This window comes from Pogoniulus pusillus, chromosome 9 (genome assembly GCF_015220805.1).
Source record: "Pogoniulus pusillus isolate bPogPus1 chromosome 9, bPogPus1.pri, whole genome shotgun sequence".
In the NCBI taxonomy this organism is placed as follows: domain Eukaryota; kingdom Metazoa; phylum Chordata; class Aves; order Piciformes; family Lybiidae; genus Pogoniulus; species Pogoniulus pusillus.
In genome coordinates this window covers 18,812,950-18,840,534 of record NC_087272.1, presented here as the reverse complement: position 1 = coordinate 18,840,534, position 27,585 = coordinate 18,812,950, and the positions used below count along the sequence as shown (strand labels likewise).

At 36.5% G+C, this 27,585-nt stretch overlaps 1 protein-coding gene across 7 annotated transcripts in view; it reads left to right on the top strand.

The window, feature by feature from the left end:
• The window catches only part of FSTL5 (follistatin like 5), a 270,731-nt gene that overhangs the window by 192,400 nt on the left and 50,746 nt on the right, over nucleotides 1-27,585 (top strand). For all 7 annotated transcript variants that reach the window (XM_064148747.1, XM_064148745.1, XM_064148746.1 and 4 more), the window contains exons 7-9: nucleotides 4,759-4,925; nucleotides 19,944-20,064; nucleotides 27,182-27,343. In XM_064148747.1, coding sequence (XP_064004817.1) covers nucleotides 4,759-4,925; nucleotides 19,944-20,064; nucleotides 27,182-27,343 — 450 coding nt within the window. The remainder of the gene's footprint in view (nucleotides 1-4,758; nucleotides 4,926-19,943; nucleotides 20,065-27,181; nucleotides 27,344-27,585) is intronic.

Genomic DNA, 27,585 nt, shown 5'->3' with positions numbered 1-27,585 from the left:
ATTGCTGATTTCCCCAGGAAACCAAGTCTTTGAAGCCATTCAGGTCATTGCTGTCAACAACTACCTGAAGGGAGGTTGTAGCCAGGTGGGGGTTGGTCTCTTCTGCCAGGCAACCAGCAACAGAACAAGGGGACACAGTCTCAAGTTGTGCAGGGAGAGGTTGGGAGCTGGATGTTAGGAGGAAGCTCTTCACCAGGAGAGTGATTTCCCCAGGCTGCCCAGGGAGGTGGTGGAGTCGCTGTCCCTGGAGGTGTTGAAGAAAACCCTGGGTGAGGCACTTAGTGCCATGGTCTAGTTGATTAGATAGAGCTGGGTGCTAGGTTGAACTGGATGATCTTGGAGGTCTCTTCCAACCTGGTTGATTCTATGATTCTATGTGTTGACATTCTTGGTCTGTGTTTGTTTACCTATAGGCTGAAAACTTTCTCATAAGAGTTGAGTAGCCTCTGCTATGTCAAAAGATTCTCAAAACAGCTTTATCTACAGTGTAAACCCTGTATGTGCACTATTGTAAATATTCTTACCATAAACAGTAGTGAAACTATTCAAAACATGCTCAGGTTTACTTGGTACTCCTGTAGCACTGATACACAAATATGAGGCAAAACTTAATGCACATAGGTATTTCCCAAACTGGCTTTGGTCAGGGTATCTCTACAAAATTCTTATTTTGTGTATTTCCTGTCCATAAGGTAGCTCTCTAACCATCTCTTCTGGTTCAGGTGTAACTGTGGTAAGGTGGTTGTCTAAGAAACCTGAAGTATATATGTGGGTTGTAAATCAATGCTGCTGATACTGCACTTCTGACACTTCTTGATCTTATGTGAAATATTAAATGATATGCAGTCTACAGCTGCATAGACATTCTGTTTCTATTTACAACTGCAAAGGAGTCTGGAATTAACAGCTCCTCATATATTCATGAACAATGCTTCTGAACTATTAATGATGTTAAGGCACTGCAGAGCAAGCAAAAGTATGTGTTTTATTGATTTTTGTAAAGATTCAAATGAGTCATTATAATCATGTTGCACTCATTTATAACTTGAGTCCTCCTGAGTGCTTTAAACTGCGCAGATTTGTGAGAAACACAAGGTGTTATGTTCAGGAGGAGTGTGATCCAATAGATATATAGCAAGTGAAATTCTTTTAATGCAAGCAGGAATTAAATTTAAAATACATGTATAATGAGCTCTGAAATTTTGTTCACTGTATCAGTTTGTGAATTAGATATTAACAAAATTATTATCACTAATTTTCATAATTATTGCCAAGTTAAAACAAGTCTTTGTGACATGTGAGTACTGCAGTAAAGACTAATTGCCACTCAGATAATCCTGTTAAAACTAATTTAGACTATCAGAAGGGTCATTACACCTACTACGTAAAATGATATTCAGGAGGTAGTACATTCTGTTTATTAATTTTGCTGCATTACAGTTCAATTACTTTTTTTATTAAACTGTTAAAATACCTTAAGTTGTTTCACTTGTTAAAAATAGAACATATAAACACTATATGGAAAACTTAGAAATAACTTTTGCTGAGTAAATTCTGTGTAAAATAAAGAAACATTTCTTTAGACAGTAAAAATGGCTGCACTGGTCCCAAGTTCAGATAGTCCAATACTTCTCCAAATCATGGAATCAAGTGGCAGACATGGTTTTGTACACCTCTGTCAAAACCTCTCTCTATATCTTGTTTTGTAAAAAAAAAATAAAAAATCCAAACCTATTTAGTAATTTTTCATATTTAAACTCTTACCATGCTTGTTTTAACTCTGTGGTTTTATAAGCTCTGCAAAGGACCCAGAGCTGTTTATGGTATTTGTGTGGATAAAGCATAAAGCAAAAATGTATTTGCTTTTAGTTACTTTCTTAAGAGTTCCTGATCCTTGTTTTTAATTTTTTATTTATCATCACTCCAGTCTCTCTTCTGCCAAGTCAACTGTAAGTCCATTGTTCTTCATGTTGTATAATACTTCCCTGCTATGACATTTATCTGCCCTTTTGTGCTTTGGTGAGAAGAACTAGATTACAGGCTGTAAAAGGGAAACAATGGTGATGTCTACTTCACTCATAGGCTTGCTAAGAGGTATAAGGGCAAGAATACAAACATAGATAAGGCTGGATGTTAGGAGGAAGTTCTTCACAGAGAGAGTGATTTCCCATTGGAATAGGCTGCCCAGGGAGGTGGTGGAGGCACCGTCCCTGGAGGTCTTCAAGAAGACTGGATAAGGCACTTAGTGCCATGGTCTAGTTGACTGGATAGGTCTGGGTGATAGGTTGGACTGGATGATCTTGGAGATCTCTTCCAACCTGGTTGATTCTATGATTCTATAAGGGAGTCACTCTTTGGGCTTTGAGCTGCATTTCTCTCTAACCTCGCCCTCCGTCTCTCTGATTAATCCACTTGCTTCCTAAGCCCCCTGGCCGACCCTCCATTCTTCCTTAGGGCACAAGGCAACATCTGTGATGAAGTTGAGGAGTGGGAGAAGGTGGAAGGGTTGTTGGGAGCCCCTCCTGGGGACTCAGGTTTCTGGGACGGGTGTTGTGTTTCTGTATTACCTTTTACTGTATATTTCTGTATATAACTGTATATACTGTAAGTATCTGCTTGTATATTGTGCTAAGCTGTAAATAATGAGCTTCATTCAATTTCCAGAGCCAGCTGAGTGTGGTCTGGGTGATTTCCAGAGTGTGGGGGGGTGGGTAACCCCGCAACCACTACACCTTTTATTGTTAGTTTTCTCAGACTCATAAAGTCCCTGAAGTACTTAGAGGTTTGGGTTTTTTAAAATTTTTAAATGAAATTTGCTTCTGTGGTTATTTTTGGTCCTAACAAAATCACAGGATGAAAGCTGTTTCAATAATAAAAGAATTCACATACTAAATTCACTTAAGCAGGAGGTCAGCTGACATACTGTACTTTATCCTACTTTTTAAAACCAAAGCATTCTAAATGTTTCTAGGTATTTTAATAGACAATACTGCATTCTAAGAGGAAATGTAAACCATACTTCTTTTGCTTCTCTCAGGAGGATTGTGTTTTCTTTTATGTTTTATGATAATTTTCTTTATGGAATTGACTTGCCCAGAATTTCTGAGAAACAGGAGCTATTACATTATTATAGTTGTCAACAGAAGTGATTTTTCAAGCCTATTGCCAGCAAAGATGAAAGATATTAATTATAATGTCAACCCTGTTAAGAGCTTCTGATTTTCAATAACAGCTGCATTGCAATAATATATAAAAGTGCAACCTTCTGCTATGGTGGTCATAGGGCTGGAAAAAAGACTTCCTGAACTTTAATCCAAGCTTTGCACCTAAAACATTGAGAAATAGTGAAAAAGTTATTTGTAGGGGTGTGTGTTTCATTTGAGGCTTGTTATTGTTTTCATTGTTTGCTTGGTGTTTTGTTTTTTTTTTAACTTGTGTGTGCTGTTCAATTGATTACAAGATCGGAAAGAATCCTTTGCTGGCATAAATCCCTAAGAGAAATTTAGTCATGCTAATGGTGGTGTGTGCTGATTTTAAAATTGCTGTAAAAGAACAGCAAAAATGACACTGATGAAAAAGCTTTTTTATGTCATTTTGATGGAAGTGGGATCAATGCCAGAAGAGGAAAAGGCACGTTACCTAGCTGCATTTCAGCTATTTCAGGCCATGAAGTAATGCTCTCCATTAAATACTTATCTCACTGTAGTCCATGGACAAAAGGCTTCTCTGCTCAATTTTAAAAGATGATTGCTTTTAAATGAGTTTTGGAATAGGCAAACAAAATAAATACAGACTTGATGGTGTCTTAATTTTAGATAGTGTGTACTGCTTTACATAATGTTCATTACTTTAGGCTCAGATTATTTTATGGCTGCTATGGATAAATACACACAACTTATGTAAATATATAGGAAGGTTCAAATTGCACAGGTTTTAGTGAGATTAATTTAACCAAAGCAGGTTACAATTGTACATGATCTTCCTGCTTTTAGTAGGCAATCAATTATAAAATTATAGGCAAAGTCCTAATATATTTTTTTTCTCATACATTTTAGCTTTCAAAAACTTCTATGCAGTGATATTGTGGCTTTTCTTTACTGATCATTAAATACAGTAAGGAACTATTTAATTTCAGGACATTTCATATGCTTCAGTGTTTCTCCTCTTAGTAGCCTGATTTGGTATTCAAAGATAACAAATGGGTTTGATGATTGTGAACAGTCCCTTACAGAGTATTTTGGTTTGACAGAAAAGAAATCCTATTCTGTAATTTTATATTCTGAATGCAGAATTCACTTTGTTGTCCACTTCAAATCTCAGTCCTGTTTGATTTGTGCGCTGAGCTCTGTCTGCATTTTTCTTTTCTGAAAATGAACTCATATGAATGAGTCTTACTGCAGCATTTGCCATCTTAGTTCACATGAAGGTGCTGACTACTCTGCTGAATTGGCTTGAGCTGTCAAATAACATCCAGTGCCTGACTTTGGATACACTGTTATGTTTATTATAGTCTTACCTCTGAAATTTATTTTCATATTAAATGTTTCTTTTCTCACAGGCTGATACTTGTCAGTCAATTTAATTGAAATGTCATGCTGACCTTTATTTGAAACACTCTGAACTTCCTGTGCTGTTGGAAATTCTTTTTGCTTTGATTCCAATTAAAATGCTTGAATTATCAGTGTACAGAAACCATGTGCTAATTAACTTTATGAAATGGCCTGCTAATTAATCTTACAAATAATATCTCTTTTGCAGAGGTAGTTCAGCTAAGTCTGCCTGAAGATCAAAAACTAAGCACTACTGCAGCAACAGTGGGACAAAGCACTGTCTTAAGTTGTGCCATCCAGGGAACTCTGAGACCTCCCATCATCTGGAAGAGGAACAATGTCATTCTGAATAGCTTAGATTTGGAAGATATCAATGTAAGTAAGAAAAAGTTCTATTTAACTGCTTATTGTCAGAACTTTTCATAAAGAATAGAAAAGTGACGTGTCACAAGCTCTGTATGACTTTTAAGGAAGTGCCTGGCAATCTCAATCTGTTTTCATTTTGCTGTGCATTGAAGTCCTCGTTGTTAAATACAGAGAGAGCCTATTTCACCAACAATCATTTGAAAGAATTAAAAGAAAAAGCAGAAAAAATTGCAATCCAAAATACAGTCAGCATTATACATTTGGGATTATACAATCCTCAAATAGCAAAAAAGAAAAATCTTTGAAATGAACATTTTGAGAAATGAATAAGATTATTATCTCCTAATGCATAAGATGATTATCTCCTGATAATTCAATAAGAATATATATTTTGCCTCAGACTCAGTTGTTTTGCCTATTCCCCCAACTAGGCATCATTTTTATGGCATTTCTCAAAAAATCACCAGTGAATATCAGTATAACTTAGAAATCTCTTCTTTGGAAGATAAATACTTGCCATCTGTCTTTGCCATCACCTCACCATATGGATCAGAATAGAGAATAGAAATGTTATTACCTCTACTGAAAAAGCTTTAAAAATATTTTTTCTCTTGTATTTTATTTGCTTGTGGGTATTCTTGCTTTGCTTTGGCCATTTCATATTAGCAAAGTTAAAAGTGTGGACAGACTGTCACATCAGTTTGAAAAAGAGGAGGCTGAAAGGAGACCTCACCACTCTCCACAACAACCTGAAAGGACATTGTGAAGAGGCTGGTGTGCTGCTGGTCTCTTCTCACAGGTTTGGTGATAGAACAAGAGCAAATGGCCTCAAGCTATCATTTGGTAGGTTTAGACTAGACATTAGGAAAAAACATTTTCACAGAAAGAGTGATCAGGCATTGGAATGGGCTGCTCAGGGAGGTGGTTGAGTCACCAACCCAGGATGTGTTTAAAGGTTACTTGGATGTGGTGCTTGGTTTAGGACTGAACCATGTAGAGCAGCGATATCGATTGGACTTGGTGATCCAGAGAGACAATTGCATCCTGGCCTGGACCAGGAGCAGTGTGGCTAGCAGGACAAGGGAGGTTATTCTTCCCTTGTACTCAGCACTGGTCAGGCCACACCTTTAGTACTGTGTCCAGTTCTGGGCCCATCAATTCAAGAAAGTTGTTGAGGTGCTGGAACATGTCCAGAAAAGGGCAATAATGCTGGTGAAAGGCCTGGAACACAAACACTTTGAGGAGAGGCTGAGGGAGCTGAGGTTGTTTAGCCTGGAGAAGAGGAGGCTCAGGGGTGACCTCATTGCTCTCTACAACTACCTGAAGAGAGGTTGTAGCCAGGTGGGGGTTGGTCTCTTCTGCCAGGCAACCAGCAACAGAACAAGGGGACGCAGTCTCAAGTTGTGCAAGGAGAAGTATGGCTGGATGTTAGGAGAAAGTTCTTCATAGAGAGAGTGATTTGCCATTGGAATGGGCTGCCCAGGGAGGTGGTGGACTCGCCATCCCTGGAGGTGTTCAAGCAAAGCCTGGCTGAGGCACTTAGTGCCATGGTCTGGTTGACTGACTAGGGCTGGGTGCTAGGTTGGCCTGGATGATCTTGGAGGTCTCTTCCAACCTGGTTGATTCTATGATTCTTTTCCAACCAGAGTGTTTCTGTGATTGTGTAATCAGGAGTCATGCTTGTTCTCTGATTCACATGAGTGAATCAGAGAACTCACTGAACTGTTAAGTGTGTGAAATATGAAACAAACAAATACCCATTTTTAAAAAGTTTTGTTTAATTTTCTCCTGAATGCTTTTATTTCTAAGTTTACATTTGTAATTTCACATCACCTTGGTTTTATTTGCTATTTTTACATTAATTCTGTAAATTGTAAAATAATATTCTTCACAGTGGTGCTTCGTAAAATATAGGGCAAAGCTCATCTTGGGTGAATGGTAGCTTTAAAGTGATTTTCAAGTCACTTTAAAGGCAGAAGATAAAAACTGCGTCCTCTGAAATGTTCTCAGTTAAATAATTGCTAGTTTTGTTAGTTTAGTATAAATTGCATGGCTGAGCATTCAAAAGTATGTTGCCTACATTCACAGGCTCCTTTCTGCAATATTTCTTAGCTTTCTGTAAATATTCATGATGCTTATAAATAATGGTTTGGGGTTCTTACTAATCACTTTTAAGTGTGATACGTGGCATGCGCTGTAGATAGAAAAAAGAACATGCATCTGGACACAGAAATAAAAGGGAAATGAAGAATGGAAATAATTAACAGCTCATTGAAAGGTTCAGTTTACTGTATTTGCAAATGTGAAAAGAGCAAATGTTTTCAAAGCTTGATACATTCATTTTGAGTATGAGAATTAAGAAGAAAAAACACCCCCCCAAAAAAAATCCCCAAACAAACAAAAAAAAAAAAACCCAAACCAAAACAACCAACCAAAAAACAAAAATAAAACAACACAGCCCTCAGCAGAGAAATGTCGTGTGCCAGATGCATGTACCCAGGTGTTGCTGGTGGAGACTGCAGAAATCATCTCAGCAGGAGGAGGCCAGGAGCTGCCCCGTGGCAGACAGAGCAGTTGTAGCTGATTTCAGTGGATCCACCTCAGGGCAATGAGACCCTCAGCTGTACTCAGAGCACCTGAGAAAACGTTCAATAAAGGGGATAAAACACCAGAGAGAGAGAGAGAGAGAAAGGGGTGTAGAGAATAGAAAGATTGAGAAACAGCATCAGGAAGTCCAAGTTTGAGGGAGCAGATGTTCTGTGTTGGAGTAGATATCCAGAGTAGCCATGCTGAAGAGGTTTGTGTTGAAGGACATAGCTCATAGTAAGTCCTGTCTGGGACAAAAAGAGGATGAGGAGAAAGGAATTACAAAAGGAGAATATTATGTACTAACCATACCCCTCTGACTCTCTGTACTACTTGGGCAGAGGGTAAAGGAATTGGGAGTGAAGTTGAGCCTAGGAAATTGGAGGAAGGAAAGCTGTTGTTTTAATAATGAAAGTGTTTTCCCTCACCACCCAAGTTAGTACTCAGTTGTTGACTTTTAGTTGGCAATAAATTAAGCTAAATTTGCCAAATCTGTGACTGTTTCGCCCACCATGGTAATTAGTAGGAAATCTCTCTGCCTTTATCACAACCCCTGAGTTTTCTCATTTATTTTACTCTTGTTTTCCCCACTATCCTGTGAAGGGTGGAGGAGGAATGAGAAGCAAGCAGCTGGGTAGGAGTTTGGCTATTAGCCAGGGCCAACCCAGCACACTTGTGAAGCACTTATCACAGCTGGAGGAGGGTCAAATATGGAATTTTAAACACTCATGGGATACCCATTTTGAAGTCATGGTGTTCAGGCATTCAAAGCTAAGCTGAAATTGTTAGAATTGGTCAGATTTGTTTATATTTAATATGAGAGGAGGAATATGCGATGACGTGCTGGACTGACAACCCACAAAAATGAAATGTGAGTACTGTGAAGTGTGGATATCATCCCATCATTTTGTGTGCTTTTGTATACAGGTACAGTAAGAACTGTAAAGGGAGGAAAAGTGACAGGAGAGCATAATTCTGAAGATGAATGTATGTAGTTTGTTTGTTAGCTTAATAAAAACCTAGGGGAAAAAACCCAATAAGCCAAACTGGAATGCTTGGAACTTCTCTTAATCAAAAATTATGTTAAACCTTAGTCCTTTAACATTAATAGTTTAGTTGTGATTCAAATACAGAAAGACAACTATAGAGCAAATACATATGGTGTGAGGCACTAAAAACAAACAAAAAACAAGCACAAAGACAGTGAGTTAAATTGGTCCCAGAGTATCTTCAAAATTTATTTTACATGTTTCACTGTCTGCACTGATTTGATTCCCCTGTATTTGTTTCTAGGTCTTCCTTTGTTTGGTGTTTTGTTGTTTGTTTTTTTGTGACTTTCCATGTGTGGTCATTCCATACCTTTCTGAACCCTGATCATAACATGTTTCCTGTTTACTTCTTACAGTTTCGCATTTGCTTAAAGGTTGTTGTGTGTCCATAATTGAGTATCCACTAAGGCAGAGTAATAAATATAAAACCTTTGGAAGAAGAAAAACAATTGGACAAAAAAAGAGTGGCATTTTATATTTTATTATGCAAAGTTAATTTGGAACTTAAATATTAACTTCAAAGGAACAGATGCGGAGGGAAACGTAGCATACGCTAGTTTCCATTGCAATTTAACCACTGGAGAAAGTGTTGTACTTATTCAGACAATTTTAAACATTGAAAAGTTCTAAGTCCTTGTATAATTTAAGATGTCCCTGGAGGCAATGTATTCTAGGTTTTACTATGGCTATATTATAAACTACAATCATGTTTGCCTTACTGTGGGAATTACTAATGCATTCAATTACACAAGAACCACATTTGTGCATCTCAAGACTAGTAATTTTTTGTAAATGGTAGTACACTTTCTGAAAAATACATGACCAGGACTGATCTGGGAGGACAGACAAACATTTTCTTTCAGCAAAATGTGTATGAAATCATCATAACTAGAAGTCAGCACACACCTAGGAAACCAATCAGAAAAAGCAGTAGTGACAATGTCATTTTGTAAATCATAGCAGGCACTCATGCGGTTCTCAGTATGAGTTAACCTATTTGCTTCTAGGGGGAACAATCTCAGAACAATGCCATGCCTAGTGTTTTTCCAAATGGAAAAATGCAAGAAGAGACAAAAGAGTCAAGTCTAAACTCATATTGTGACTGTTGAATTTGTGATGTGTTGAAATAAAAATCTACTTCTCCACTAAATAGAATGCAGGATATGTGTCTAAGGCTGTCAACTATAGAATCATAGAATCAACCAGGTTGGAAGAGACCTCCAAGATCATCCAGTCCAACCTATCACCCAGCCCTACCCAATCAACTAGACCATGGCACTAAGTGCCTCATCCAGTCTTTTCTTGAAGACCCCCAGGGACGGTGCTTCCACCACCTCCCTGGGCAGCCCATTCCAATAAGAGTAGCTAAGAGCTACTCTTAAATAATGGCATTATATAAATTTTAAAGAAGTATTAAGAAATGCTGTTTGACTTGCAGAGGATGATAAGGAAAATTGTGTTTAAGTAGTACATTTTAAAAATTATAACTTAGATAATGTTAGCAAGCATGTGGTCAGATATTAATGATATTGCTGATACCCAATTGGTTAGCAAGCATGTGGTCAGATAGTAATGATATTGCTGATATCCAATTGGTTTTTTTTAGAAGTCCTTAGTACTCTTCAACACTTAAGAATCTTATAATTAATGTTCCTGGAAGTAATGGATCTTTGTACTGATCTTTATCTTATTAAATTGGTTGAAGTAAGGGATAGTCAGAATTGCTCTGAATGAAAGCACCGAGAAAAAAATATTGTATGCTTCTACAGATTTTGCTTAAATTGTCATGAAACCATGTTCTGACTCACTTCAAAACAGAGATCACAGGACATTTTGCAGATCTTTTTCTTTCTGATATCTTGCATCTTAAATTTCATATCTATCGTGCCACTTAGTTCTCTGAGTGTATTTTGTTTTATCTAACCTATTATTCATTATAGAAAATAGTTTTCACTTATGAAAAAAATTGAAGTGGCAATTTCTTCCCAATTACAATATATATTGCTTTCTTTTCATGTTAGTTCATTCACTTTTTAATTTTTTATCTCTCATTTTACTTTATTCCTTTTCTGACCTTTTGATTCAGTCGACTTCAGCTTCTTTCCTCTATCTGTCAGCAATCACACTTTTCTTGTAAGATATCTGCCCTTTGATATTACATTTATACAAGATGTACTTAGATAACTTGTCCACGTGTAATGTCTAACATCTGCTAACATACTTAAATTAATCATGCTTTAAAAGATCATAGTTGAACTGCACTACTTATTTCTTCATCTTCTTAAAATTAATATAAAGATTACAGCTTTCACTTTTTTGGTATTATTTGACAATCTGCATTATTTTATTGATATTTCCCTCCTTGCCATCTCCTGTCCTAACAACAAAAAACACAAACCCAAAACATGATATTGCAGATGCCGTTGAAAGCTAGTGTCCTCTGAAAGAACATGCTCTTTTCCATTCTGGAGAGTTCTACTCAGCAGCTGATATTGGAAATGCTGTAAGAATTTCCAAAATGCTAGAGCATATTTCGTAGAGAGGACTCCTAAAATCTGCCCTTTTCTTTTCCTTCCAACTTTTTATTCTTCTTTTCTCTTTCTTTGAAGACAGTTCTCAGGTGAAAGTTATGGGTTATTCCCATTTATATTGTCTTCTATGAGACAGTGTGAACCTAAATACAAACTTCTCTTTATGCATAGTTAAATTGTTCTCAATATGACACAGTTATGACTTTAAGACAATTATCACAAGTGAAAAAATGCCCTATTTGTGATTTTTAAAAGTTATTTCTTTTTATCTGTTTGTATTTATGACAGAATTCCAGGCAAGCTGGAAATGATGGGGAAATATGTATCAGTCTTTTTTCTGCTCCTCAGAGACAATTTATCATTAAAAATTACAGTGTAGTTATATCCATCCATACCTGTTCTGTGTTTAAGGTTTCTACAGAAAATGCTAATTAGCAGAGTGTGTACAAACATTGAAATATTTCCAGAAAGGTGCAGAGCTAGAGATTTCATTTTTATTAATATACTCCTTTCAGCAAGCGTTATTTTAGGTAGATCTTTATTTTCTACTATGTTATTTGTTCAGACATTATTTCTTATTGTCTTACTATATTGACCTGTACTTCTTTTTTTTTCAGAAACACCAGAACTTACTTCCTTTCATTTCAGTCTTGCTCATCTTCTCTGTATTTTAAAATCAGCAGAAAGCTGTCCTATCTATTGTATTGCATTATCATAGCATCTTTCTTCCTCAATCCTTTCTTTTAATGTCAGTTTCATAGTTTCCTCAGTTAATTTCCATATATGTATATAGAGGTGCATTTTATGACTGCACCTTGTATTGCCAATACTAACAAATTCAGTTTGTTCTGTTAAATTCTGATTTGCTTATGGGAAAAAATACCATTTAATTTGTATGTGTAGTTATAGACTTACTCATTTTTTTTATTGTGGTATACATTCCCTTGGCCGAGTGAAAACTAGCATCATCTCTGAATGCTTTTATTACTGGTTTCATATGTATTTTTCCAACTTGTCCAGGTCATTTTGCAGTACTTTTTCTATCCTACTAGACATAAATGCTTTCCACAGCATTGTAGGAAAAGGTTTTGTAGGGTGCAAAAAGATTACTAAGCTTTTCAGGCTATTATTTTAAAAAAAGAAGTCTCAAAAGAGCAACCTTGAGTAGGCTGTAGCTCGCAGGAAAGGTCAGTCCTTCTTAAAAGCATGAGAAAGACATTTTGTTAATAGTGGCCTCCTGTGGCTCATAGCCCTGACTTTCAAATCGTCAATATAGTGCATTAAATAGGAGGGCCACATCACCAGTAACAAAAGTGTTTTATATCCAAAAGTCTGTTTCACTGAACAGAGAAGTACAATTGTTCAAATAATGAAAAAGAAACCCTTTCTACCCCTCTCTCCCAAGTGTTCCAGAAGGAAGAATGAAGACAGCTAGGATATAATTACTTGCATAGAATTGGACTCAACTGGCATTTGTAATTGCTAAAAATTAAAAGATTTTATTTTTTCCCCCAAATATATCAAGGTATTGATTCAATACTGACTCAAAAGAAAATTGCTGCCCACCTTAAGGCAGAAATTGTTTTAGTTCTGCTTCTTCAGAACTTAGGTGTCACCTTATGATGCAACCGAAATAAACTACGTAGTGCAAAACCTTTTTTTTTTTTTTTCCTCAGCTGTAACTCAGAGTGTAAAGATAAATACATTTACAATTTGTGATGGTTTGGGTGTTACCCACTCCCCACCCCACTTTGGAAAATCACCTAGAGTAGACTCAGTGGCTCTGGAAATTGTATGAAGCTTGTATTCACAGCTTAGCACAATATACAAGCAGATATTTACAGTATATACAGTTATATACAGAAATATACAAATTAAAAGGTAATACAGAAACATAACAGCTCTCTCAGAAACCTGAGTCCCCAGGAGGGGCTCTCAACCACCTTTCCACCTTCTCCCTACCCCTCTACCTTACCCAAGATGTAACCTTATATTCAAGGAAAGTTTGGAGCATCAGCCTGGGGAGTTAGGAAGCAGATGAATTAGTCACAGAGACGGCTGTTAGAGAAGTGCAGCCCACAAAGCCCACAGAGTGACTCTCTTATCTATGTTTGGATTCTTGTTCTTATACCTCTCAGCAAGCCTATGAGTGAAGTAGACATCACCACTGTTTCCTTTTCACAGTGTGTAATCTAATTCTTCTCACCAAAACATTCCAGCTAGCTTCAAACTAACACACAGAGTTGATAAGAAAAAAAAAATACAGAGTTTGGTGGAATTGTAATAAATTGTGGTAACTAGGTAATTAATATGAAGTCATGTCACTTCATTTGATGTTAAACTGAAAAAATATATGAGAAACAAATGTCAGATAGCTTTATCCAATTAACTCTGAATATGTAACTATTTGTTTTGTTAAAAAGGAGTAGAAGTTAAGTGGGTTATGAGTCATTTTGAAGATCTGGGTGTGTAATATGAACCAATAAAAAAGACAGCTGTTTCAAAGCATGCTGAAATTTCCATTTAAAATAAGCTGTAGCTACTCAGTTGGAGATTTTGAATGTCTAAATAAATTAGCAGTCTTTACTGCAAATCCATAGCAAGATAGCATAAAGTTACAGAGGTTTTCTGGGAAGTAAAAGATTAGGGATGTTTTATAGGTAGCCTCAAGAGCTTTAGTACTTTGCCAAAGCTGTCACTTATGTACAGTTCTTATCTCTCATGCACAAGATCTAAATTCTCTTTATGTGACTATGTATAAAATGAAGTTACTATTCTCATTAGTTATCTGGAAGTGAGAATGTTTATGGCCCTTTTCTGTGGGGTCCTTCTTCACATTCTTAGAAAGCTTATAAAATTACTATTTCAAAATGGCAAAACCATTTTTTGATCAACTGATAGAGCTTGAAAAGTGCAAAGCTACTGTGTCTTTTCCATATAATAATGGGCATTTCTCTTTAATGTTACTATTTCCTCATGAAATTAAACTGAAGTCCTTACTGTATCCCAAAGAATAAAGGAAAACTCATACATGTCTACTTATTTAAATAGGTACTGAGTTATTCTATTCATTTGTAGCCTCAGATTTGCTGAATGCAGACAAATCCTATTCACTAATGTATGGTGCTCATCCATTACAGTCTTATTTTAGGAAGAGATAATAGAGGGTGATCTCTGCGTTGGTCATTTGTAAGAGAAGCTCAGAAAGATATGCATGAAGACTTCCACTAAATCTGAGATTTAGTTAGATGTACTTAATTACTCACTGAATTATCATCTTTATCCCCACTGGCAGTAGAGTGATGCTGTCAAGACTGCCTTGCTGTGTTGAAAAACAGCCTCTGTAGAATTTTTTTTTTTTTGCTTGTTAGTTTCCATTCTCCCAAATGTCAAGAAACAACGGGACCAATTAAATACTTAAAATAACAAACTGTAGCTAGGAGGTTTCTTTCCAGGGTCTGCAGAGAGAGGTAAGCAGTAACGCGAAGCCATGAGAAAAGACAGATCCACTGAACTGTCCCATGAAAAGATTTTGCTAAAGATTTTTTTTTTCCCTTAACTGACTGTAAAAGAAGCATAGGAAGATTAATTTCCCTTGGCTAAAGTTAGCCTGAATTATAACCATAAACTGTTGTCTGGTGTTGTTTTCTTCATACTAGTGTTTCTTTTGAGATCCTGCCACTTTCTAATGCTACTTCCTATCTTACACTGTGTTCCTTCTTACTTTGACCTGATTTATAATTTTCCATCAAGCTGATTGTTCAGACAGTGGATTTACACCAGATTCATGATTTGTTCTTAGTGTAGCTATAAAATATAAGACTGAGAGAGAGAAAGTATGTGAAATTTCTGCTTAGAAAATCTAGCTTTTATTTTATCTCTTGACCGAGAAGGAAAGTTTGCATTTCAAAATTTGATCTTGAATTTGTGCCAAGTGCAGTTATTGTCAAACTTCTTAAATATAAGTTCTTTCTGGCTTGTAACAACAAGCCACCAAGTTGCATTGCTTTGCTGACATCAACAGAGGAAGTGATCACTTGGAAAGTAGGAGTTGTAACACTGGTATGAGCATGAAAAGCCTGAGCTGATTTTGTCTGATGACTCAAGCATACATAAATAAGTGTTCTTTAAAATGTTTCCAGTTAACCATCCAAAGATTATCTATTCTCTGTCTCCTTGTAATAAAGTAACTTACGGATATGGAAAAATTAATAATATGTAAGATGTGAACAAAAGTGCAGCATTAGTGTTACTGTTACTTGCATGAGTCAAGGAAGGGATGTATAGGTAGAATAAAAGGCATTATGTATACAGGCTCTGTTTAACAAAAAACAACAACAACAAAAAAAAAAACACCAACCAAAAAAACCCCAAAACAACTGTTGTTTTTTAAATATGGCTGCAATTATTGATATGGATCTCTCTTAACAGACTAATGCAAAATTTTCTGAGGTGCAAGCTATTTTCTTGATCTGCTCAGAGACAAATTATTCTTTTCTCATTCCTCTCCTGTAAGAAAAATCAAGATTTTTCTATGAAAAAAAAAAAAAGTCTGCAGCCAAATTGTGTTGTCATTATCACTTAGCTAATATAATAGCTTTACAGTGTTTACAATGTTAACTGTTAGTAAAATAAGGTAGCAACCAGTGCAGTTTTCTTCTTTTTTTGTAGGTTTGTCAAAGATTGAAAAGAGAAATACAGGTTTTATATGTAAGCAAAAAGCTATTAATTATAAATACTTAGTGTTTGCTGATTCTATTTATTAATGACCTAGAAAGCTTATTTTATTCTATTTGAGGATCATGTAACTTAGAGTTCACGCTTCCATTTCTTGTGTCCTCATTCCTGTATTCTTTTCTTTATTTCCTTGTAAAATTATTTTCTTTTTCTCTCTCTCTCTTTTTTATTTTTTTTTTCTTTTTAATCTCTTCCTCAATATGTGAAATTTTGGAGCTAAGATTCATTTTTTAATGTTCTTTAGAAGCCAAACATTTTAAGGCTATGAGAACATTTTAACAATTGTTGATTACATGAAACAGGCCTTATCAAATCAGTGCTGTGAAAGTCTGTAAGTATAAAACTGTGGTGCATAAATCCTATCTTTTTACTGTGTACCAGTGTTGAGGTACTGGTGCTTGCTGGTGTTCCAGGAAACAAACATAGAATTAATCAGCTGCCAGGAACTGAGCTTACAGAGGGAAAATGTCAAAAGGAGATTCTCAACTACTTCAGAGTAGTTCAATTCTATGCAATGTTTGGATCTCTGTGTAAAAAGCTGGGGCTTCTGCTCGTCAAAAAGTTATCATCTAGGCCTGAAAACTAACAAGAGTTAAGAAAACAGCATTAAAAAAAACCCTGCAAGCATGCAAAAAACACGTAAGACCAGGAAGAAAATATTCCCTGTATTTTGAGTTCAGGATGAAGCCTTCAGATCAGGCTCAATGTGGAAAATGCAGGTACCGAGCCATAGTTGTAGTTTTGTACATTAATGATTTAACTGTGGTATTGTCTATATGTTATTTGGGACTCAAAGCACTAGATCAAAATACTGTTTGAGGAAGTTAGACCTCCTTTTCTAGAACAAATGTGTTTTCTGGTTTTAAATAAATAAAATAAGTTCATTTGTCAGGTTTGGGTATGATGGCTGCAGACCATACAGACCACCCAAGTCTAGGATACATTCCAAATTCTGTTTTCTGAAATTCTTAAGTTCTCTGAATTGAGTTTGTGGTTGTATGTTACAAGTGAGAATTAGAAATAGTTAACTAAGTGTGGATGCACTGAGAGAAAGGGAAAATAAAGCCATGGTAATTTAAATTTTTGGGGAGAATTTATTCTGGGAGATCACGGGAAGGCTGTGTCTCTAGAGAGGATGCTTATCTGAAGTACAGAAGATTATCAGATAAAGGAAAAAAAAAAGAGAGGAAAAAAGTGTCTGTTTAGATGCACTTCTTTTCTGTGACTCTGTTCAGTATTTCACAGTTAAATTCTCTTTGTATTGAATTGTTTGCTTTAATTAACAAAACAAATGTTGAACTCAGTATAACAATAAGCTAGGGACATTTGTTTTGTGGCTGTAAATCAACCAAACTGAATAACAAAACAAAACAGAACCCAACACCATCATAAAACTCTGGGCAATGGATATGATGGTGTCATGTGGGAATCCTATTGAAATGCTGATATCTCAACGAAATAACCACTGAGATGGTTTAAGTGAAACTGGAGGGAGAAGCCATAGCACAGACATTCATTTACTTAGAAAATGACTCTGGTATGAAAAAAAGCACACCACCATCCTCTCACTACAGTGAATCTGTCAAAGAGCTGGAACAGGTTAAGTATGCTTCAGAGGAACATCCAGTAAGTTAATGTAAGGAATGTTAGATTGAACTTGTCTCCAGACTGCATTGTAACATCTAAGTGTTAACACACTGCATCTTTTTTGCTATTTTCTTCACGAATGCCTTTGGCAGAGATTAAACATCAAATTCTAGACCATGATAGTATTAGGCAAAATGTAAGTATGTTTACTGTGTCTCTTCTGAGCAGCTCTTCTTTATTCTTCCAAAATAAGTTGAAAAGAAACAGTCTGAAGACGTGTCTTTAGCTGCATTACAGTTTGACACTGAAAAAAAAAAAAAGGTTAAAAACAGGATTTTCTAGAGATTTCAGGCAACTTTGAGAGGGGCAGACTCCTCAGACTTCACATTATAATAAGGTAAATTCATCTCACTCAATTGGTCTGAAGAAAAAGTTTATATATTCTGAAACAGTTTATATTCTGTAGAACAAGCTACTATCTCTTACTGCTCCACTGGGCTTTGGGCTGTGCTTTTCTCCCTCTGACCTGAAGAAAGAACAAAGAAATTTAGTGGGGTGTAAAGTGTCTGGATAATCTTTTGAGTATATTTATGTAAAGGAAACTTTAAAAAAAAAAAAAAAAAAGGGTAGTCCATCTAGATTTTAATTTTCACATTTAGACTTTAATTTACCAGAAGACTTAATATGTTCAGTGAAAGGCAGCTTGATGAAATATGAGCATAAAATTACTGAGATTGTGTTATTGAAGAAAGCAATAAAATTGGGAAGTGTGAACTGGAAAGAAAAAAAATCCCAATAAATTTGGAAAGTAGTATGTGAGATCCTGGAAGGATCATCAAGGAGTGGAAATTAATCCAGCCCAGTATTTTGTCATGAATAATGTTCAAAGGATAGAATGTAAGAATAAGACAGATATAGTAATATATTTTATCAAAGTTACTTTACTGTGTAGCTTATTGACTGACCGACTGACTGAGGTATTGGAGCTGAGTTCCCTGATGTAAAAAGATTTTGATAGACTGTTGTATGAATTTGAAGAATTTACAGAGAAAGCCCCAGAGTTTATGAAGAAAAAAAGAACAACTAGCTGGAGAAAAAATATCAGGACCACCTTGGCTGCAGTGACTATGAGATGGTAGAGTCAAGAAACCTAAGAGGAGGCAGGAAAGTGAGAAACAAGAGCACAACCCTGGGCTTTGGGAAGTCAGACTTCAGCATGTTCAAGGATGTGATTAGAAGAATCCCATAGGAGACAGTGCTGAAAAGAAGAGGTTTGATTTTCAAGGATCACCTTCTCTGTGCTCAAGAATGGTCTGTCGCAGTGAGCAGGAAATCAAAGGCAGACAGAAGTCTGTATTAATGAACAAGAAGCTCCTCAGAGAACTCAAATAAAAAAGGAAGAAATTTCAAAGCAAGGGTAGGCGTCTCAGAAGGAACACGGGCACTCTATATGTATGCTCAGGATTAGGAAAGACCAAGTCCCCATGGAATGGAATCTGATGAGGGATGTGAAGAACTTCAGAGCTGTATCAGCAGCAAAAGAAAGACTAGGCAAAATAAGGGCCTGCTGCTAAGTGGGGCACAGGGCCTGGTGGCAAAGGTAGAAAAGGCTGATGTGAAAGCCTCCTTGGCCATGGTCTTTACCAGTAACACCTGCCTTCAGGGGTCACAGGTCCCTGGAATCAGTTTACAAAAATAGTGCTTCTCTAATGAATCACAGAATCTAATGAGATGTGTTCTAATGAGTCAGACACCTGCTGAATATTTGTGTTGCTTATACTTATAATTCATATTCATAGGATGGTTTAGGTTGGAAGGGACCTTAAAGATCCTCTAGTTCCACCCCTCTGCCATGGGCAGAGATGCTTTCTGCTAGACCAGGTCACTCAAGGCTCCATCCAACCTGACTCTGAACGTCTTCAGGCAGGAGTCATGGTGACCTCTATGGACAACCTGTTCCAATGTCTCACCACCCTCACTGACAAGATTTTTTTTTCTAATATCTAGTCTAAAAGTACATGTCTCAAGCTTAAAGTCCTTCTCTCTTGTCCTATCACTACAAGCCCTTGTAAAAGATCACCCTAGGGCTTTCTTGTATTCTCCTTCAGGTACTGGAAGGCTGCTATAAGGTCTTCCTTGAGCTTTTTTCCTCAACTCTCTCAGCCTGTCCCCATAGGGGAGGTGCTCCAGCCCTCCTGTACTTCATCTGCTGGGAGCACTAGAACTGGATGCAGTACTCACGTAGTTAATCATAAGCAGAGGATATTTTAAGTTATTTAAAGATTTAAAAGGCTATTTTAGAGGTTCTCCATGTTAAGGAGCATAAAATGGCTATAAGCTGACCTTGAAGATCAAAATCAAACAACTCTACCATTCACAAATACATTAGTTGGATTTAGATGACTGCCATCTCTTCTGGTTTAATATTTGTGATAGTTGATACTTGCATCACAACTTTGTTGCCAAGATAATGAACATAATTGCTGCAGCAATGTAAACATAATTATGACAACTTTGGTTTTGGTCTTTCCCTGTAGGATTTTGGAGACGATGGATCCTTGTACATTACTAAGGTTACCACAACTCATATGGGAAATTACACCTGCTATGCTGATGGTTATGATAAGCTCTATCAAACTCATATTCTCCAAGTGAATGGTAAGAAAAAATGTTAGAATGATCAAGTCATAAGAGACTTGCATTTAAATTTTTGTCAGGCAGATCTGCTGTTGCAGATATGTTTCTGATGTTGTGCTACATCTTAACAGAAAAAGAGGTACTACCTGGGTGTTTTTTCAGGGGTTTTTAGTTTTTAGTTTTTTTTTCACCTCTTGTTCGCCTATAAATAACTTTACAAAACATTAATGTATGATAAAAGGAGTAAAGAGAGTCCAGTGGACTTCATCTGCACTGTGTGCTGTTCCCTGTGAGGATTTTTCCTATGTTAGGATTTATGGCATGTTACACTGTTATTTTTAGTATGTTGTATGTGCTTTTGTGTATACATATTGATACAGATATATACACAGAGAGTGTTTTTTAGTTTAGTGTTTTAGGGTTTGGGTTTTTTCCTTGGGAGTTTGTGGGGATTTTTTTCAGTGACCTTATTTTAAAGTTTGTATTTATATATGACTCTTTAAGTCTGCCTTTCTGCAGTAAACTACTAGTATCTGTTACTGTGTATTGATACTTCTGTCCCAAATCATGTATAGACCGAACCCTCTCTGCAAATTTGCTTTGCATTAGCAGGCTCTAACTTGACCACTGCTGTCACCATTACTCTTTGTTTTGCTGATTAACTGTACAAACTCTTTTTTTGACATCTCTCATGCAAAAATGCTGAAATATAGTCTGATATTAGTATATTTAATTGATAGTCACCCTCAAGAAAATGTAGGGGTTTATTATGTTTTATTGAAATTAACAATTGAGTATAAATTATGACATTTGTTTTCCCATTGATATTCACACATTCAGAAGAATCCTTAAGATTCTTTTGGATTCTCAATAGGCAGTGTTATTTATTAATACACAATTAATCCGTTTAAACAATCAGAACTTGGAAAATAGGGAAGTAAAAGAGGAAAAATCCAAAGCTACACTGCAGGCACATATATTCACAACCTGCTGGTCCCCTGGGTGTATTTCCTGTATGGAGATGCTTCTGAAACCACGATTATGATCCCAGAGGTAAAAATACAGAATATTCCAGGCAGAGAGAGAGGCATGGGAAGCAGGGTTGCTGCTGCAAGCTGCAGATATGTGGCCACCACGTCTGCTAGTTTGAGGCTAGCTGGAATATTTTATTGAGAGAAATCATTCCTTAATTTCCGTCTGGTTGAGTCTAGTCTGAGTGATTTCATAAGAAACGCTCAAGCTGTGGTTCCCAGTTAAAACAAGTCATGAGTTGGGTGCTTCTTGGGTGGTGAGTCAGTGCTGGAAAGAGGCATGGCTCCTGAATCATACCCCCATTAAATACATGATTTTGAAAATTAAACTGGCCAATAGGCACTAGCATTGTTGTTTTGGCCAATTAATTCAAAGCTTCGTGCCTTGTGTGATTACACAGACATGTTGAGAAGCAGCACCACACACAGTGGTGCTGGGCTCCTGCCACTCAGGCTACAGCTTTGCTGAGGCCAAACACTCCCTTATTTGACTGCTAATCAACTCAGCTCCTTGGCCCTGAAACATGGGAGCGAGGAGAGCAGTGGCCAAACTGATCTGGCAGAATTTTTGCCCTACCAGGACAATATCATCCATAGCCTTCATAGCCTTTTTTTTTTCTTTTTCCCCCAACTTTCTGTTGTTAATATGCCTCACACTTTAGATGACTGACATTTAGTGCATGTTTGCAGCTTTCGCAACGTGTTGTCTCTGCCATTGTGTTCCTCCAGAAAAGTGGCTTGGGATATCTATCTATCCATCCATCCATTTGCCTCTCTGTCTGTCTATCTGTCTCTATTTTTCCCTAATCTTCTTTCCTGTCTGACCTCCAACACTTTGTGAATGGAGTATCCTGTCTGAGCTAATGCATGCAATCAACAAGTTCTCCAATTTTTTGTTCTGGGATTATTTTCTGTCATTTAAAAAGTGAACTGCCAAATACTGGCTAAACTACTGTGAAGACTGAAATGCAGTTTATTCATATTCAGTCATGGGGGAAAACCTCATTGCTCTCTACAACTACCTGAAAGAAAGTTGTAATGAGATGGCAGCCCGGCTCTTCTCCCAGGTAACAAGTGATAGGATGAGAGGAAATGAACCTAAGTTGTGCCAGAGGAGTTTAATATTAGATATTATGAAAAATTTCTTCATCAGCAGGGTCACAGGACACTGGAATAGGCTGTCTGGAGAAGTGGTAGAGGCATCATACCTGAGGGTGTTTAAAAGATGTCTGGATGAGGTGCTTAGGGATATAGTTTTAACGGTCATGTACAGAGGGATATTAGGTTATGGTTGGACTTGACCATCTTAAGGTCTTTTCCAACCAGGCAATTCTGTGATTTTGTAATATTTTAAGACCTGCAGACATAGCACAATTATTGGTGAGCTGAGAACATTAGAAGATCTTTGACCAACTTTCTTCTCTGTTTGATGTGTTCTGTATTACCCTTAATTTATTAACATAATTATATTCTTATGAATATATTCCCTACCTGGCCCAAAGTGTTAATAATCCTGAAGAGGTATGTTGCAGCTGTTAAAATACTAGAATTCTTCATATTTGGTTCAATTCAATGAGGCAAAATTCCTCTTAAGTAGAAGAAAGTTTCTGGAAGACTTAGAAAATCAAGAAACATAGTTTCGGAGAGGCTAGCGAGGACAACTGGAGATTTTTCTGGTGGTGAAGTATGTGTCAGGAAATCATACTTTTGATCTGGAAGCCACTGTAAACCAAAGATAATCAATACTATTGATTCTCTGCATCAGTCATCATAAAAATGTAAAGCTGTCCATACATACTGACTGGCCTTTGTTTAGTGCAGATAGCTGTTGTCCCACATGTCAGCACTGGAGTGATATCTTCCAACACAATTTTGGATGTTAAGTTTTTTGGGGGCAAGAAAAATGGGAAACAAGTCCCTTTGAACAATAGGATAATTTGCTTTGCATATAGTGGATAAATTAAGTTAAACCCATTGAGATTAAAGGTCGAATGAACAGCTTTTCCACACTCTAGATCTGTACTTCTAAGCAGTAATCTTCCTAAGCACAGACGTAATGGTCAGTACACACAGCTGTGATGATGACTAATTAATATAGTGATACTTGTACTAACAGGAGAGTCAGACAAAAGGTTAATGAGATAATGAGGTTTTGCTGCTCACAAAGATCTAGTGTGAAGGTTTAATGAAAACAGTGTAATTAGTTTGTAATTTCTTACTTGATTTCCATTTGAGTGACTATAAATATCTTTTATCAAAAAATATTTGATATATTTGTATATAAGATATATTTATGGGAACTAGTTTTCAAATATTAAAAGAAAAGTAAATGCAATTACATACATAAATTTAAAATGTTTAGGAACTTTTTGTTTGTTTATTTTCAGTTTTACATTGACTGGTAGAGTAGTAGAGAATAATAAGCTTACTTTGGAGTCTTAATAATGCAGATAATGAGCACTCTAAAAGACATGGTGAAAAAATTATATCCTACTCCTTAGGCTTTTATTTTGATTTACAAGGCAAGGTCTTTGCAGAGGTTACAAGAAGCTTCCCCACCTTAGTTGCAAGACAAAAGAACAAAAGTTTTACTACCTTAAGGTGAAGAAAGCAGAGTCCATACCCTGAAGCAGATATAAATTGATGATTTGTAGCATCTGAATAATTGTTTACTACACTTGTTTTACCAAAGTATTTCAATTTAATTAAAAAGAGTTATCACATACAGTAATAGTAAGAACCTAGATCACTATATATATATATATGTTTCCTACTTAAACACGTTCATTCTCCTTGGATTGCAGACAGCTTAAATAGACTCTTACTTTTTCCCTCTTCCATTAAACCTAACTGAAATAATCTTCAGGAGTTCCTTACAGCGATTGTAAGATGTATTGAATAGTTACATGTTCACCATTTTTGGAATCAGTGGTCTTACAAGGCCAAAAGATAAGAGGTGTAGGATTAATTCAATTATGCTTTATATATTATTCTGCTAAGTACAATCATGTGATGTCTTTTGTCCCCTCCCTTTTTAACCTATGAAACGTCCTCTTCCTTAAAAGCCAGGTTGCTTTAGCTTAAAATATTAGAACGTACCTCATTGAACAATTACATTATTTGTGGATTTAGACTTTGTTTTCTGTTAAAATTTATACCAAGACACACATACAAAAAAATGAAAAGTTTAAATCAAAATTGTCATATCAAATTAACTTTTTAGACTAACCCCACACTGCCCTAACATTTTAATTGCCTGTGTGTTTTAGTTGCACAGTTCTTGGCAGCATATTAGGGAAAGGCTCCAGGGCAATACGAAATGAAAAATTATGATGAAAAACAAAGCTTGAAAAACTTTTCTAGTTGTATAGATAATGTATCAGACACAGATTTGCAGAAGAAAATAGGAAATGGCAACAAATGTAGGAAAGATAAGGCAAGGAAAATAATACAATATCATGCAAGTATTTCTGAGTCTCTCTAGGATCTCCTCCTAGAGAAATATGGAATAGTAGAAGAAAACTCAGACCTGTTTTGCCTTGAGCAGATCCTCATTTTCACATTTCTTAACACTTAATTTAGCAACAATATCATCTTGTGATGCAGGGGGTTATTTTGTTTATTTGATTTCAGTTACAATATTTTCTAGAACTTTTCTAGGAATAAAATTGTCCAAACACTATCATCTGCCATTTGCCCAAGACAAGTTAATACCTTTTTCTACTCAATATAAATTCTCCAAAACTTAGTGTTAAAAAAAATTCTTTTCACACAGACTCAGTAGAGATCTGCTAAGGTGTGGTAGTTAAACACCCATCAGATTTTATATGCAATGAGATTATTCACTAGCACAAAAAAAAAAACCAAACAAAAAAAAATCCAACAACAACAACCAAAAAACAACTGACAAGAAATATCCTGAAAGAGGTAGTCAGAATTCAGTGAGTTGCAATGCCTTGCCTTTGGTCCTAAAATATGTTTGTGTTGCTGAGATGCTTGAGAATGTTAAATGATGGAAGACCTGTTTTTAAGGAGCTGCAACGCTTCTCAAGAAAGAGAGGTAGAAATAAACTCTATGGCTTTGATGCAGTGATGAGTCTGTAACATGATTAGGCCACCTAAAAGACCTCTACCAAGCGATGCTAAACAGGATATACGTGGAAATTTTACTCTAGGAAGTTAAGACTGGGAGCTGAGGTGCCAAAAGGCTCAGGTCATCTGAACAAGCAAGACCTGGTCTGAGGAACATAGTGGGGAAAGCAAGGTCTCAGTGTGGAAAACACAGTTCCCATATGAAAGAAGACAGACTAAGGACCATGTCCATAAAAGCAAAATCCCTTTCAGAAACTCAATAGAAACCATAAATCCCTGAATTTTAAATACTTTTGCTTTCAGCTGGTAGTCTAAGCAACTAACATCCATCATTTTCACATTTTTTATATTCTTCCATATTCTTTTATTATATTTTTGCAGTTATGTATAATTTTCCATGTGTATTGTTTGAAAAGACCCTCATCTCTAACCAAGTTCAAAATATCCCTGAAATCTACTGACTTGTGCATCCTCTCTGAGATACAGCACACACATCTGTGTGTTTCCCGTGGTGTAGAAATCTGGGTGTTTCTGTGCTGTAATAGGGCTGCATGCTGGGACATTTCTTGTAAACAGTTGGGTAGCATTTGAAAATATTTAATCTTGTGCCAAAATAGACACAATTCACTTTTGATCTTGTTATTTTCTTTCATTATCAAATGATACTTCAGCCTCTATCCAGCTGTGTTTTGGGGCCCCAGCTGAGTATTTTATATTTTTAAGTCTTCATTAAACAAAACTTTGGAGAATAGGAAATATTGTTCTCTAATCTTCATCATAGTTAATTTTTTAATTGTTAGAAATAACCTCAAGAAAATTGTCTTTATAAACAAAGATAAGATCAAGAATAATTCCTTTTGCTTAATCATTACCAGTAGGAATATATCCATACGATGTCCTGTGCCCTCTCTCTGCTAATTACATACGTATGGCATATAGCAAATATTTAGTTGGTAAGCATATATTGCAGCAAGTTTCTAAACCTTGGAAAAGTGATGTCAACTATTTTGCTAATAATGAGATTTAGAAGACTAGTCATATGTATGTCCAGTTTGAGACCTTCATCATTGATCTGGATGATAGGGCAGATTTGTACCATCAGCAGATTTGCAGATGACACCAAAATGGGAGGCATGACTGAATGTCATGCTGCTGTTCGAGAGAACTTGCTAGGCTGGAGAAACGGGCCATCAGGAACTTTATGAAGCTCAACAAATAGAAGTGCAGAGTACTATACCTGGAGAAAGAAAACCCCATGCACCAGTATACACTGGGAGCCACCCTCATAGAAAGCAGCTAGGCAGGAAAGGAGCTAAAGGTCCTGAAGGACACCAGGTTGAACACAAAGCAGCAATGTGTCCACATGGTCAAGAAGGCATATGGCATATGGGAACAGTAGGTCCTGTTTGAACATCAGAAAACATTTTACTGTGAGAGTGACTGAGCACTGAAACAGGTTGCCCAGAGAGGTTGCAAGCTCTCCTTTCTTAGAGATATTCTAAAACCTAGATATGGTCCTGGTCAACTGGCTGTAGGTAGCCCTGCTTAAGGAAGGGGACTGGACAAGATGATCTCCAGAGATTCCTTTCAACTTCAACCATTATGTGATTCTGTGATTACTTATTTTATACCATTAAAATGGATTGCTGATAGGACTTCTGGAAAACAGGGAAAGGTGAAGATGAAGTGTTGAAGAAAATGTTTGTGAAACAGGACAATAATGTACTTATTGGTTGTACATTATTCATATTTATTAAATACTCAACCCCAAACTACCGAATTGGCATTCAGGCCTTTTTTCACTGACACCACAAGCAGTGAAAAGAATTTTTCTCACAGAACATTTTTTCTGCTTCATAAATTTACTGTGACAGAGTTCAGCACTGAATGACTAATACCACATCTGTGTGTTGTCATGTATAGCTGCAGGAGTCTTTAGAATTGCTTATAATTGTTTTTCTTTAAATCAAACTAAGAGTCTTCTACACTAAACTGTAACTACTTCCTGCCTTCAGTTCCACCAGTCATTCGAGTCTACCCAGAGAGCCAGGCAAGAGAGCCAGGTGTGACAGCCAGCCTTCGCTGCCATGCTGAAGGTATTCCCAATCCACAAATCGGTTGGCTGAAGAATGGAATTGATATCACTCCAAAGTTATCCAAACAGCTAACTCTTCAAGGTAAAAGAGCATACTATACTTAAATTGCAGTGAATTGTTGGTCATGCCATTGTGTACATCACATTATTTAAAAGGCCTTTGCCTGTGAAACTTAGGCTGTTCATTGACATTCCTGCTTAAGCTGGCATAGAGCTCTGGAAATGGTTTCTGTAGTTTCCTGCATTGGTGTAGGTGTAAAATTTCAATTGTTGTCGCAACTGAAATAAAATTTCTGTTGTGACACTGCATTCACACACAACCCA